This window comes from Lycorma delicatula, chromosome 4 (assembly GCF_047948215.1).
Source record: "Lycorma delicatula isolate Av1 chromosome 4, ASM4794821v1, whole genome shotgun sequence".
Classification (NCBI taxonomy): Eukaryota; Metazoa; Arthropoda; class Insecta; order Hemiptera; family Fulgoridae; genus Lycorma; species Lycorma delicatula.
The window spans coordinates 102,518,520-102,532,703 of NC_134458.1; the positions used below are offsets into that span (position 1 = coordinate 102,518,520).

The window sequence follows — 14,184 nt, forward strand, 5'->3', positions numbered from 1 at the left end:
TAAAGTACTACATATTAATCATGATTTTTTCTTAATTTTTCTAAAATAATGGTTCTATAAACATTAGATCTTTTTGTACTTACTAATTAATTTCTACAATGAAATGAAATTAATAAAATAAACATTAAAATAAGATACAAAACAGAGTTGTAGTTGATTGTGGAAGATTTGATTTGTTTTGTAGGTTTAGAATACTAAAACTAATCTTGCTATATGGCAGTACCATATATATATATATATATATCTTCATGTAAATTTTTTTTATTAACATTTTTTAGACTATTGAAGAAGGTAGTTACAGAAACCAGTAGCTGCTACATACTGATTTGTATTTTAGCAGTTAAGCCGTAAGGATTCAGCGCATTGAAAGCCCTATAGAAATAGATTTTTTGGGACGTTCGGCCGGAATCTTAAGGACACAGCACAATAGAAACGAGACGTGTCTAAGATCGAAAAATCTGTAGTTGATAAGAGTGTAAGAGGCATCATCTGATGGGGTATGGCCGTGTCATAAAATTAGAGGATACTATATGGCCTAAGAAAGTATCGGAATGCTGTCCTAGAACCAATGAAAAAGGGGTCATACGTGAGTTGAGGATGCTGTAGGTAGAAGAGTAGCACTTAAAAAACATTGACTGAAGAAATTGACAACTTTGCCGTCCGAGATTGGAGATGCAGAGAAGAAATCCGAAGGAACCCCACCAAAAGTAAAATAGGCAATTTTTTTTCCATTTTTTGAAAGCCAAGTAAGATTAGATAATTATTAATTTACCAAGAAAGATGCAATACTAGGATACAATAGTGACCCAGTCATGAAGTAAGGCAAACTTGTGAGAGATCGGTCTCGGAAATAAATGTTATTTTGAAGATAGACTGAAATGTGCTACAGTGACGTATATGAGTAGCAGCATCCGAGAAAAAAATTGGGTATTTTTGGTGACGTTAGAAGTGGATCACTTACTTGCCTGTCTGTAGTACCGATTGCTTAGCAACAGAACTTTCCCTCCTCCAATACATACCTCCTTAATAGCGAGTTCTTAAACAAAACAGATTATTAAAACATGGATACATAAACAATTGTTCCACGTAATAGATTACTGAAAAAAGTTTGTATGTCACAAACATACAAATATGAGTAGATGAAAAATCAAAATGTAAGAAAACAGAATCTTTGTATGGGTCAAAAAGAACTTAAAAAACTTAGCAAAATAAATATTGTTCCACTGTTTTTTTGTGTATGTTGATTTTAAATATTAAGCTAGTCGATCGATTTCGTGTGATTCTGTTTTGCGTAATCAGAGGGACCATGTGAGTAGAGTGCATCCATTTTACTCTCATTCCAAAGTGTTCGGTCCCAAAAACTACTACAAAATGTAATGGTGTTTACTACAAAAGTAATTGTGTTTCTTGGGGACATTTGCGGAGCCGTCTTACGAAGGATATATACTTTTTTTGATTTCGGACCTGAAAACGTTTCAGTTAATATTTTTTTTTTTAAATTAATGTTATACTTTGTTTTTCATTTTAGTAATTTTGTTTGTATGTATGTATGTATATATATATATATATATATATATATATATATATATATAATATCCCCTACTGATTCGAGAGCATGGAAGCGGGAAAAGATCCCTCTGTTAGAAAGGTACATTAATTTTTTGCTTTACACGATGTTTCCTAGAATTCCTGATTGGTGTGACACATTTAAGTGGCACTAATCAGAATTGTTTTCACTAAAAGTGATGATGTTCATTACATAAGAAGGCTCTGGGTTGAACAGAGAGAGAGGGTTGAATATCACTTGTGTTTCAATTAGCATGGAATGTTGTTATGCATGAGAATATATTCCGTTCATTTTCAACTTGATTCTTGTTTCAGGTCTGTTTCAAAAATTATTGTATGTTATCCAACATCCAAATAAGTATATATATATATATATATATGAATATAATATACACAGTTTTTTTTTTTTATTGATGTAATCGGGAATTGGGGGGTGTTTGTTATTGATGAGTCGAAGAGATGCCATTTACGCACGCCCCATAAATGGGGCAGTGTCGGACTCGCACAAATTTCGCTAAATGTCAAGAGCTCACGTATACCTGCACCGTACCGACTTATAACTCCTATCTCACCACTTATCCCTATCGGGGCCGGCCCATAATGAAGCACTCAGCCCAGGGGGGTGCCTTCAGGCTCAGGGGTTCTTCGAGAGCCCTCGTGCATCATCACCGTAGCCCATCCATGCAAGCGCGAACGAACTATGACTCCGCAGGAGGCTGTCCGTCTCCCCTTTGCTCACCGGTCCAATTCTTCAACTAGCAGCTGGAATACGTAGGACTTTCTCAAGTTATTCTGTCCTCGCAACTGACTCCTTACTCCTAAGAATACAGATGACCATACGAGAGGTGGAATCCCATGATTTCTCATTGTAAAGCATCATCTTTCTTATATTCTCTTGTGTGAGAGGACTCAGATGTCTGTACTGCAATTATGCCGCAGGGGTTCCCAACTTATAGTAGGTAAAGAGTTCCTAACGATAAGTCGGTGTAAAATTAGGCAATAATGAATACCATATTATGCTATATCCGCGCCCTGATTCAAGACAATAAAACATAATAAAAATAATTTCTTTTAAAAATGCATTCCTACGTACTAATACAGGTATCCAACAGGTTTGTAATACGTAGGCCTGCTAAAGCTATAAATATATATATATTTTTTATATTCGTACGCGAATAATATGACCTTGTACTTTTAAACAGTTTTTTTTATTTCAGTCAGTCGTTCTCTTATTAATTTTATCATTTTAGTTTAGAAAAGTTTATAAGTAAAGAGAATTGTTAAAAAATTATTAATAATTCAATCAGGTTTTTATTATCAATCTTTTATTAAGAATCAATTCATAAATTATAATTGGAATACCTACGAGTAATATAATTATAATAGTTACAATTTTTTTTATTGTTACATAATTTTTTAATTAATTTTTAAACGCATTATAAGTGTACTATACTATTCATTACTTTTATTCTTATTGATAAACATAATTTAATAAGAAAAATTACATTTTCTTTTCTTAATTCTTCAATATTAAAATAGAAAATTAAATCACGCTTATCTAATAAGAATTTAATTATTTTAAAATTACAGTTTAATACCAATACTTTTTTAAAGAATAATAAATGTTTTCTTTAATTAGTAATATTTCTTTATATCAATGTAAATTTCTTAGGAAACTCATTTCTTTGAAATTTAATTAAATCTAACTTTCCATTTCATTTTTTATTTTTTTCACATTAATTAAATTATGAATAAAGATTCTTTTCTTATTATATTTTGATTAAGTTTTTATGAAGAAAAAAAACAAAGTTTTTGTTTTGTACCTTCTCCTGAGTTATGTTAATAATAAATAATGAATTTATAATTCATTACAAACATTAAAACTTATAATAAAAACTTCATTTATTAATTAATATTATTGTGTATTCCCTTTACACTAACCTAAACCTATATATAAAAAACATTGGACTGAAGACCTGTTTTTAGTCCACATGGATACCTACTGCAGGAATGATATTTTTGATTTTGCTAGGAATGACCAACAGGTTTTTCATCAAGAGTCATCGGACCCAAAACTTGAGTCTACTCAGAGAAATCCTCAATAAATTCTCATTTATTCCTTAATTGAGGAACTTTCTGAGGAGGTTATTACTAAAAAGGAAAATCACTTTGAAGATCTGTCTATGCTTGATGACATATTTGCTGGCAATTCTGAGCAGAGTAAAAGAAAAATCACCCCGCTCCGTTCAGTAGACGTCTGAACTGACTGGAAATAGGTTTTGAACACACATTTTACCAGTGATTGGAAAGGAAAGAAAATCAAGGGGATTGGGGGTGAGATATTGGAAATGGAATAGATTTTTTGCCAAGTTTTATAAATATATAACATTTCTTTGTAATAATAACACTGTGGAACAGCACGAGTCCACTAGCTAATATTAATGAAAATTAATTTAAAATAGAATAGTAGTAATAATATAAAATAGTAAACAAAAACATTATTTTAATGTATTTTATATTAGTTGATACCGATGAATGAGCTACACACTGTAATTACATAATAATTGTAGAAACTTTTCGCAGTTATTCCTCATCCCAGTTATGTCTATTCTTAGTAATTTAGGCATTCTATTCGTATCATCTGGTTGTTGATATTCTATTATCCATTTTTCAATACTTTGAATTCAACCGGCTGTTGATTACTTAAGTTTGAATGATTATAGACGAATATATATTCAATTTATGCATTATTTATTGATTGAATACATTTGTTATTGAAACATTTTTGACTGAATTTTGGTAATTTTATTTGTCGTAATTGCAATAACACATTGAATATATTGAGTAGTATTATGTTAATAAATTGAATAGAATTGATGAATACGTTGTGTGTGACCGTACTACTACATATCATGTCTTGTCTACAATAGAGTCAGCTGAGCGGCGAGAAAAAGAATTACGACAATTAAAACTGCCATTACAATATTTTTAAATGTAAACAAAATGATATAAAACCTTAACTGCCCGCCAAAATCGGCAGATTTTGAATATAAACTATTGATATTGAATATAAATATAAATAATTAAAATATAAAGAATTTTATGTAATGTAATGTAATGCAAATATGATACAATTTTGAACAAAACATAACTGACAAATAATACAAATATTAGGTAGTATCATAACACTTAATAAGATATACATAAGTAATTATAACAACATGAATACATATAAAAAGAACATTGAATAAAAACTTAACATTTTAATTAATTATCTGATAAGGGTAGCAGACAATTTATGTATTGGTCTACGAAATATACCATTTGATGTACGAATGTCAACAACTCTAACTAAATTATCAGAACCCATGAAAGCAAGAGTAACAATTCCAGATTTCCAAAATAATGGAGAAGTATTGTCATCACAAATTAAAACTAAATCGCCCTCACACAGATTTTTATTAGGAAAATGCCATTTATTGCTGTTGCAGTTGATGTAAATAATCTTTAGACCATCTTTTCCAAATAACTTGAATAAATTTCTGCAATAATTGCCACCTACCTAAACAATTTTCTGGAATTTCAGAAAAGTCTGGGTCAGGAAATGAAGTAAGAGGAGAACCGATTAAGAAATGGCCAGGAGTAAGCGGTTCAGGATCTTTAGGGTCATTAGAAATAGCAAAAAGTGGGCGAGAATTAAGACATGCTTCAATTTGAGTTAAAATTGTATAAAATTCCTCGAAGGTAAGAATGGTTTGTCCAATGACACGGCGAAGATGAAATTTAACACTCTTTGATTCCGCTTTCCCACAAGCCATCAAAGTGGGGCGAGGAAGGGGGAATAAATGACTATTTGAAATTTTGAGAATTTGAGAAAGATTGAATAGCCGAATTGAAGTCCTTCGATTTAAAAAATTGAAACCATAAACAGTGTTCCTAGCACAACGAAAGTTAGTAGCATTATCTGAATACATTTGATTACAAATACCCCTGTGAGCAATAAATCGTTTTAAGGCAGCAATGAAGGATTCAGTTGTTAAATCTGAAACAAGTTCTAAATAAATAGCCTTAGTAACTAAGCCCAAAAAGCACAATATAAGCCTTTGAAAGAATTTTTAGATTTCTGCCCGCCATGGCGAATCATAATAGGGCCACCATAGTCAATAGCGCAACTAGAAAAGGCTCGCGAAGGAGTGATTCTAGAAGAGGGTAATTGACCAAGTTGCTGAGATTGATTATCAGCATTAAAACGAAAACATTTCAGGCATTTCCTAACTATAGAATGAATAGCTATTTTTGCATTCACAATCCAAAATCTTTGACGAAGAAAACTGTGAGTTAATTGGAGTCCAGCATGTAAAAGACGTAAATGTTCACTATGGATGATTAACCTTGTTATTTTGCATGAGGATGTAGTATTAATTGATGTTTTTTATCGAAAGACAAATTAGAATGTTCCAGTCTACCTCCTACACGAAGTAAACCTTTATAGTCTAAAAATGGATCTAGCAAACTGAGTTTACTTTGTTTCAAAATGAAACGTTGGTTTTGAAGATCATTAATTTCAGATTTAAAATATGCTAACTGAGATTGATGAATGAAAAATTCAGGAGTGAATTCTAATTCATTTGAAGACAATGCATCAAATTTTCTGTCGTTAGTAGACTTATGCTTAATATTTTGAATGAATTTAAAACAATAAGTAAAGACACGGAATTAGTTTAGACAGCGACGAGTATTTCTCAGTATAATCAGTAATATTAGAGGTCCAAAGAGATACTTGAACAGTTTGACATTTTTCAACAAGGGATTGAGGATCAACCTTTGTTTCAGTAGAATTAAAGTGATGATTAGTTGGCCAACAGAAAGAATCTTGCAAAAGCCAGCTTGGACCATGCCACCATAATACAAAATTAATTAATTTTTCTGGAAGACATCCCCGAGAGAGTATATCGGCAGGATTCGAAGGTGATTCAATATGATGCCACTTTGCATTAAAAGTCAATTGTTGAATTTCTAAAACTCGATTGGCTACAAACACTTTCCAATTGGTGGATTGACCATGAATCCAATGGAGTGCAATCATGGAACCAGAATATAAATGAATTTCATTGATTCTTTCATTTAAAGCTAATGTAACTTGATTAAGTAAACGTGATAACAGCAAACAAGCACAGAGTTCAAGTCTTGGAAGAGTCATTTGTTTTAAAGGGGCAACTCTTGATTTGGAACACAATAAATTACATGAAACTTTATCATTACAGTAAGTAATTCTAACATATATACAACATCCAAAACCCTTAAGAGATGCATCTGCAAATCCATGGGGTTGAAAGGATTTGATGCTACTATCAGTGTTTAACTTTACACATCTGTCAACATTTATAGAACTAACTAAACTTAACTGATTGTATAAAATTTGCCACTGCGATAGTAAATTATCGGGTAAAGTATCGTCCCAATTGCACTTGACTAACTAAAGGCTTTGCATAAAATGTTTGCATAAAAATATAATGGGTCCAATAAGACCTAATGGATCATAGATACCAGAAATAATTGATAAAATATGTCTTTTAGTGAATATTTTAACTTCCCTTTGATTGACTTCATAAGTTAATTTATCTAAGTAATTATTCCATAATATACCTAAAGTACGTATGTTTTCATTTTTATTTAATGATATAGGTGTATTTAATAGTACAGTATCATCAGTGGAGAAAACAATATTTTGACGGAGAACCACTTATGAAGGAGAAAGCCATACTGTTTTAATAAGTTACATCAGTTTTTAACTGCTTAATTTCATGTACACTATCAGCTCCTGTAATAAGGTCATCAACATAAAAATCATTTAATATGGCTCTGCAGGCATTAGGAAATTCGTTATTGTCATTGGCAATTTGAACTAAGCAACGAGTAGCTACAAAATGAGGCACTAGTTGTACCATAAGTTACTGTTCTTAAGGCATAATGCTTTAAGTCTTGTTCAGGGTTTTCACGCTACAGTATTCTTTGCAAATTACTGTCCTTCTAAGTAACTAGAATCTGTCTGTACATTTTTTGATATCAGATGTGATAGCATAATTATGGACTCTAAATCTTAAAATTATTGAAAATAAGTCTTGTTGGACCGTAGGTCCTATCATTAATGTTATCATTTAGAGATAGACCATTGCTGGATTTGGCTGAGCCGTCAAACACAACTCTTAGTTTGGTTGTTAAGCTTGTTTCCTTGAAAACATTATGATGAGGTAAATAAAAAACTTCTGAGTCAGGTATCAATAAATCCTTTGAATTAAGTTCAGACATATGACCTAGGTTTATATATTCATTAATAAAATTAGAGTATCCCTTCTTGAAACTAGGGTCTTGAATAAGCTTACGTTCTAAAGACAAAAATCTATTTTTGGCGTTAAGAGAATCACCAAGTTTGATGTTATCTGATTTACGAGGTAATGTAACTATAAATCTACCATCCTTATTTCTAATTGTATTTTCTATGAAATTTCTTTCACATATTGAGTTATCATGAGAGGTTTGTTTGACTAAAATAGGTTCTTTTACCTCCCAGAATTTTTCTATCTGTGAAGAAAGAAGTTTATTGTCATTATGAATGAAAAAGGAAGAAACAGAATTGTTGCGTGATAACATTTAAAGGAAGGTTTCCAGTTAATATATATCCTAGTCTTGTTTCTTGTATCAAGGGAAAAATGCTGGTTACGTACAAATTTATTCGGCAGAATAAGGTTTAGGAAGTACTGTGCACCTAAAAGGACATCAATATTTGAAGAAATGTTTGGGATCGCAAGAAATAAGTTTTCAGGTAAATTAAGATGAGATGAATAAAATGATTCAGCAGGAAGATTGTCAGTTAGGTTCTAGTAAAGTTTTCATAGCGAGAGTATAGTTTAACTGTGACACTGTAATTTGATTGACATAACGAGTTATTAATTCCAGAAATTGGAAGATTATTTTTTGTTAAAGTTATCCCCATTTTACGAGCAAATTCCATTGTGCAGAAATTGGCTTGACTGCCTGAATCAACACTCTAGCAACACGCTACATGTCTGATAATTTCCATGTTTGTCCACAGTATTGCAATATGTTTGTCCACAGTTTGTAATTTTAATGCACGATAAGTATTTTCAGGCTTAGAGCTAGATTTATTAATTTCCTCTGTATGGATTAAGGAATGATGCTTTTTGGAACATGTTTTACACATGCTTATTCATACAATTATTTACAGAGTGACCTGTTCGAAACTAATTAAAGCAACACATATTCTGGACTAAAAATTCCTTGCGTTCATCTACTGTTAAATCAAGAAATTTTTTACATGTATATAAATAGATCGGATTTACACATAGTATATTGAATAATTTTTTAATTTGCATGGTAACTAACTAAATTTCTTCTGCAAATTTTATTTGTATTGTTATATTTCCCTTGACCTTTAAAGGGTTTGTTAAATACTTGTTTGTTAGAGTGAGTGTTATTTGATTGCGATTATACTCAAGTTTAGCTGCAACATTTTCAAGTATTTGTCTTCTATTATTAAGAAACTCAACAAAGTTTTTGAAATTAGGAAAGTTTTCATTAGAAAGTCTTTCCTTCCAATTTTTGCAAGTATTTTTGTCTAATTTTGATGCTAGTAATTGCATAACAATGAGCTCAAAAGGATTTACAGGTAAATTCATTGCCTCCAATGAACTTATACAAGAATTAATTTTATTAATAAAATGATCTAAATTATCTGCTGATTCCTTTTCAATGAAACCAATTTTTAAAATATTTTGAACAAGATGAACAGATATTATGTATTTATTATCATATCTTTTTTTTTAAAGAGACTGAATGTCGTCATATTTAACTTGTAATTCTAACAAATTTCTAAATTTTATTTGTAAAGAATATATTTCATTTTTTGCGGGGTTAAAATTATCAACAAAGGTATTGATTCGTGTGATTGATGCCTTAATTATACCACGTTTTTTAAAAAGTTCCTTGCTATTAGTCTGCAAAGTCTTACTGTTGAGTGCGTTCTGGTCAGTCATTTTGAATTTAATTATATTAACGTATATATTAATAATAAGAAATTAGACAATAATAATAATAGTAAAATTAATTAATAAGATGAACAATGGGTTACGCATATGATGAATGCTGATACTCATAGCTCCTTGTAGATTGTCGTATACTCGGCGAACTAAGATCAACACATGAAAACACTATCCAGTTTAATTTGTAAATTTCCGACACATCGATTCCACTATTGCTTACACCTTTATAGTTAAATTTCACTGCGTATAATGTTTGTACGCATTACAGTTTTTGGAGTAGCTTGTATAACTATACGAATGAATGTCTATACGAATTAAGTCAATTTTGAAACAACCGTTTAAAATTAAATACGTCGTTGAAGTTCCAATCCGGATATGTTGATTACTTGAAGTTTGAATGATTATAGACGAATATGTATTAAGTTTATGCATTATTTATTGATTGAATACAATTGTTATTGAAACATTTTTGATTGAATTTTGGTAATTTTATTTGTCGTAATTGCAATAACACATTGAATATATTGAATAGTATTATGTTAATAAATTGAATAGAATTGATGAATATGTTGTGCGTGACCGTACTACTACATATCATGTCTTGTCTACAATAGAGTCAGCTGAGCGGCGAGAAAAAGAATTACGACAATTAAAACTGCTGTTACAACATTTTTAAATGTAAACAAAATATGATATAAAAACTTAACACCGGCATTTAATGGATGATTTTTCATAAATGAGAAAATTATTGATGGATGGATGATTTTTCATAAATGAGAAATCACCCATCCATCTATCTCTCCAATCCTGTTTCCATTTATTGCACATGTAATTTGAGACCATCAGGTAGATTTATTATATTGGTTGAAAATGTCTATTTTTAGCCTTAATTATACTGTTGAAATTTTTTCAATGGTAATAAAAACAAAGACGTTTATTTCTTACATCAATAAGAGGTTGCTTGCTACTTGAGATACTTTTAAAACTACAAGTTCCATCACTTGAAAAAAGATTAATCGTTTGAACTATCCTCTGTATTCTAATTGCAACCTACAAGCTGAAAGTTACCAGTATTTCTACTGTAATCTGCCATGACGATGCGATCGCAGTGTATAAATAAACATAAAAAACAGACTATGAAATACCTTCAATAACCGGATAATACAAATCGCTTGCATAAATGAGCCGTATTTGAACAATAGAATTGTGTCGGTTGGTTGCTAGCCGATTGTCGGTGTGTACACATATTGATTATTATTGAGTTAGATTCAAACCAATTATATTATTTCGTAGATTAATTTTGTCTTTGCAGTGGCTGTCGTCTTATGCTTAGCAGCAAAAATAATTTTTATCACTTTTTATTCCAAAACCACAGTATATTCAACCAGATTATATTCAGCCATGTATTCACCAGATGATAACCTGCAAATCTGTCCTCCCTCCGCTTGCGGGCTTCTCAGCCATTCTTTTCGCTATTAAAACTGTTTATTCATTGTGAATGTAGTCAGTTAGCTTAAATTTGACTACCAGTTCATTAGAAGACTACTGTAATATTCTAAAATAATCGATAAACCTATCGTCATCCTCTTACAATTTTTTTTTTTTTTTTTTTTACTTTATATTACCACATAAACTTAAAGCTTGTGCATGGGCTATGGAAATGGAATTTTTTAGCGTATTAAAAATGTCATGCCTGACAGGGATTTCGAATTCGGGATCTTCATCTGAAATTGTATACGATTTGTAAACCATACCCTTTCACGTTTTTATTGATCAGTTTATTGGTTAAAAACAAATACAACTGGATCCATCGTAAAATTGAATACTACAATTTAATGACAGACAAATTTATTTGAGGTGGCAGTACCGCAAACCTTTCGACAACTAACGACAACCGCAATGTACAAATAGGTAACAAAAAACGGTCGATAATCGCAATTTACTATTGGATGATACAAGCGCAATGCATGTAGGAATTTACAGTGCTGGTTCCGCATTTCAGTCAACAAACTGATAAAATCCATTTTACGATAGATTCATATTACTGCACCTTTCGTGATTTTACCGTTTTCGTTTTTATTTGTGCTTACCGTATTTAATTTCTCACAATTAAATTTTCTTTTTACAAATCTTTTTATCATATTAAAAATTAATTATGAATTGGAATTTAATATCGTTATTATAATTATTTCTAGTATTACTGTTGAATTATTAATAATATTTGTTTATTTATGAACTAAGACATAAAGGTCAGAGCCTATATATATCGTTGAATTTATTTTGCAAAGTAATAAATTTTGATGATAATTCATAAATATATTTTTACTTACAATTTATGGTAAAATATATTACTTTAAAACTAAGATGGTACTATAAATCAAGTAATAAATAATTAAAATTATATTTTCATATAATTTTTAATAAAATCAAATTTTATTTTAAAAAATATATATATATTATATGTTATTGGTTTTAAATAAATTACTACTACTGTTTAACTGGCACTATATTACTGGTATAGTTTTGTAGAGCCTGTTCTAATTAAATGTTAAAATATGAAATCCGAAATACCTAGCTGAAGTAAATATTCCAATATGAATTTTTTGACACACCGTGTGGTTAGGTGATATTACCAAAAATATTAGGTGAACTGACATGAAATATAAATCACCTCTGAAACTGTTACATCCATTTTCAAGATAGTAAACATCCCATTCCAGAATTACTAAGTTAAATGTAATAAATTAGTTTCCTTTTACCTTTTTTATCGGGCTAAACTTATTGTTGCACATCGGCATGCCAAACCCACCAAAATTAGTATGTTCAGATCTGCAGTGAACATCATTACTTTCTAATAAATCAGCTCTGATTAATGCTCTATCTGTATTTCAGTTCCGTCATAGCCGTAAAATAAAAAGATAGATATTATAAAATAACGAAATAATGTGCACATATTGTCTAGATCAGTAGATTACATTCATTGTCTTTCTTAATAGAAGATTTCTGACACAGTGTTAATAACTAATATGGGATTAGATATATATATATATATATATATTTTTTTTTTTTAGATTCACTAAAGAGACAGACATTAACTAATGTATATTTATACCATAATTAAATTTTCAGTTTATTTTTATTAATTTATCTGTCGTTTGAACGATTTCTAATCTGTTATACAGATCTTTCCTAATCAGTTTTATAAATTAAATTTATATTATGTATATACTATATATAAGATTTAACAATTGGTTTAATTACAAATACTTTTTTCCTGTTTTACGATAATTTACCTCACATTTTTGCTATGTTGAATAAAACATGAGGTGGGGCCCTCGCTAACGGGGACCATGATCATATTAACCGGTAAATCATAACAGAAAACCAGCAACTTGGTAAGCTAAACTTGTTTGTATCTGACGATACCAGAATATCCTTTAATGATAATTAGATCACTACAGTATTTTTTTAATGCGATGTTTTTCAATATTTTCCCGTCATTATCTAATTTGATTATTATTACGAAATATTTATTGACTTTCAGAAACATTACATATTAATTTTATTACGTATAAATTTATTTATTACTTTTTGATTACTATATTATTGTCATTTTATTACTATATTGTTTTAATACAACAATAGGCGATTAATAAGTGTATTACACATAACAAATAGTGTTATAATTGTGAAATAATAGCTAGATAAAGCTTTGAAATCATCAATTCAACTTGATGTAACGTAAAATGTAGTATAACGAAGAAGAAATATTAAACATATCTTCGTCACAGATGAAATATGACATGAAATGTAGCGTATCAGTGCAGCAAGAAAAAATCTATTTTATAAATCGCTACATGACAAATAAAGAATTTTTATTTATTTATTGCCTTATTTTAGTAATTGTACATAAGAACGATTAGGTCATAGTCTAATTGTATAAATTTAGCCAAAGTAACGATTTTAATACCTTTTATCTCTATCTATTACACTTTAAACAGAATGACGACAGTATTGTCCTCGTCTTTCTAAAAAATATGATTATGTGTCACGTTATTCTCTCTTTTTATCATATCTCTTTTCTATATTTATAATCACTTCTGCACAGTTAGCTCTGCAACTCTACCTACCCTGCTCTGTAACTCTTAGTCAAAGCCGTAATTGGTACATGGTAGAGATTCGGAAACCTGTAGTATCTTTGCTATGATTTAAGCCACGGTCTTCCTATAGATCTGACTTTGTTTACTATCCAGCAGTAACACATCTAATACTTTCTGTATCTACAAATTAAAGCTAAATTTTTTAATTTCCTTCAGCCCCATTTAAAATGATTGGCAGGATATAAGATCATAGACGTAATATTAGAAATCTTTATGTGAAATAAGAAAATATTTCATTGGAAAACGTTTCATAAAATAATAGTTTTTGTGAAAATATTTACGTAATTTATGGGTTTTAACATCTGTCTTTGATGAAATATTAGAGTATATTCTTATCACCAACCCTGGTGATAGAATAATAATTATAAATAAATACAGGATGAGTTTAAAAAAAAAAA

At 30.0% G+C, this 14,184-nt stretch overlaps 2 protein-coding genes across 3 annotated transcripts in view; one reads left to right on the top strand and one right to left on the bottom strand.

Annotated features, from left to right (window-relative positions):
* Positions 1–14,184, top strand: part of LOC142323713 (uncharacterized) — a 359,124-nt gene that overhangs the window by 217,682 nt on the left and 127,258 nt on the right. The gene's annotated exons all lie outside the window — the stretch shown is intronic.
* On the bottom strand, positions 7,660–8,217 carry LOC142322682 (uncharacterized). The gene has a single exon (XM_075361762.1). The coding sequence runs from the start codon at positions 8,215–8,217 to the stop codon at positions 7,660–7,662; it is 558 nt and encodes a 185-aa protein (XP_075217877.1).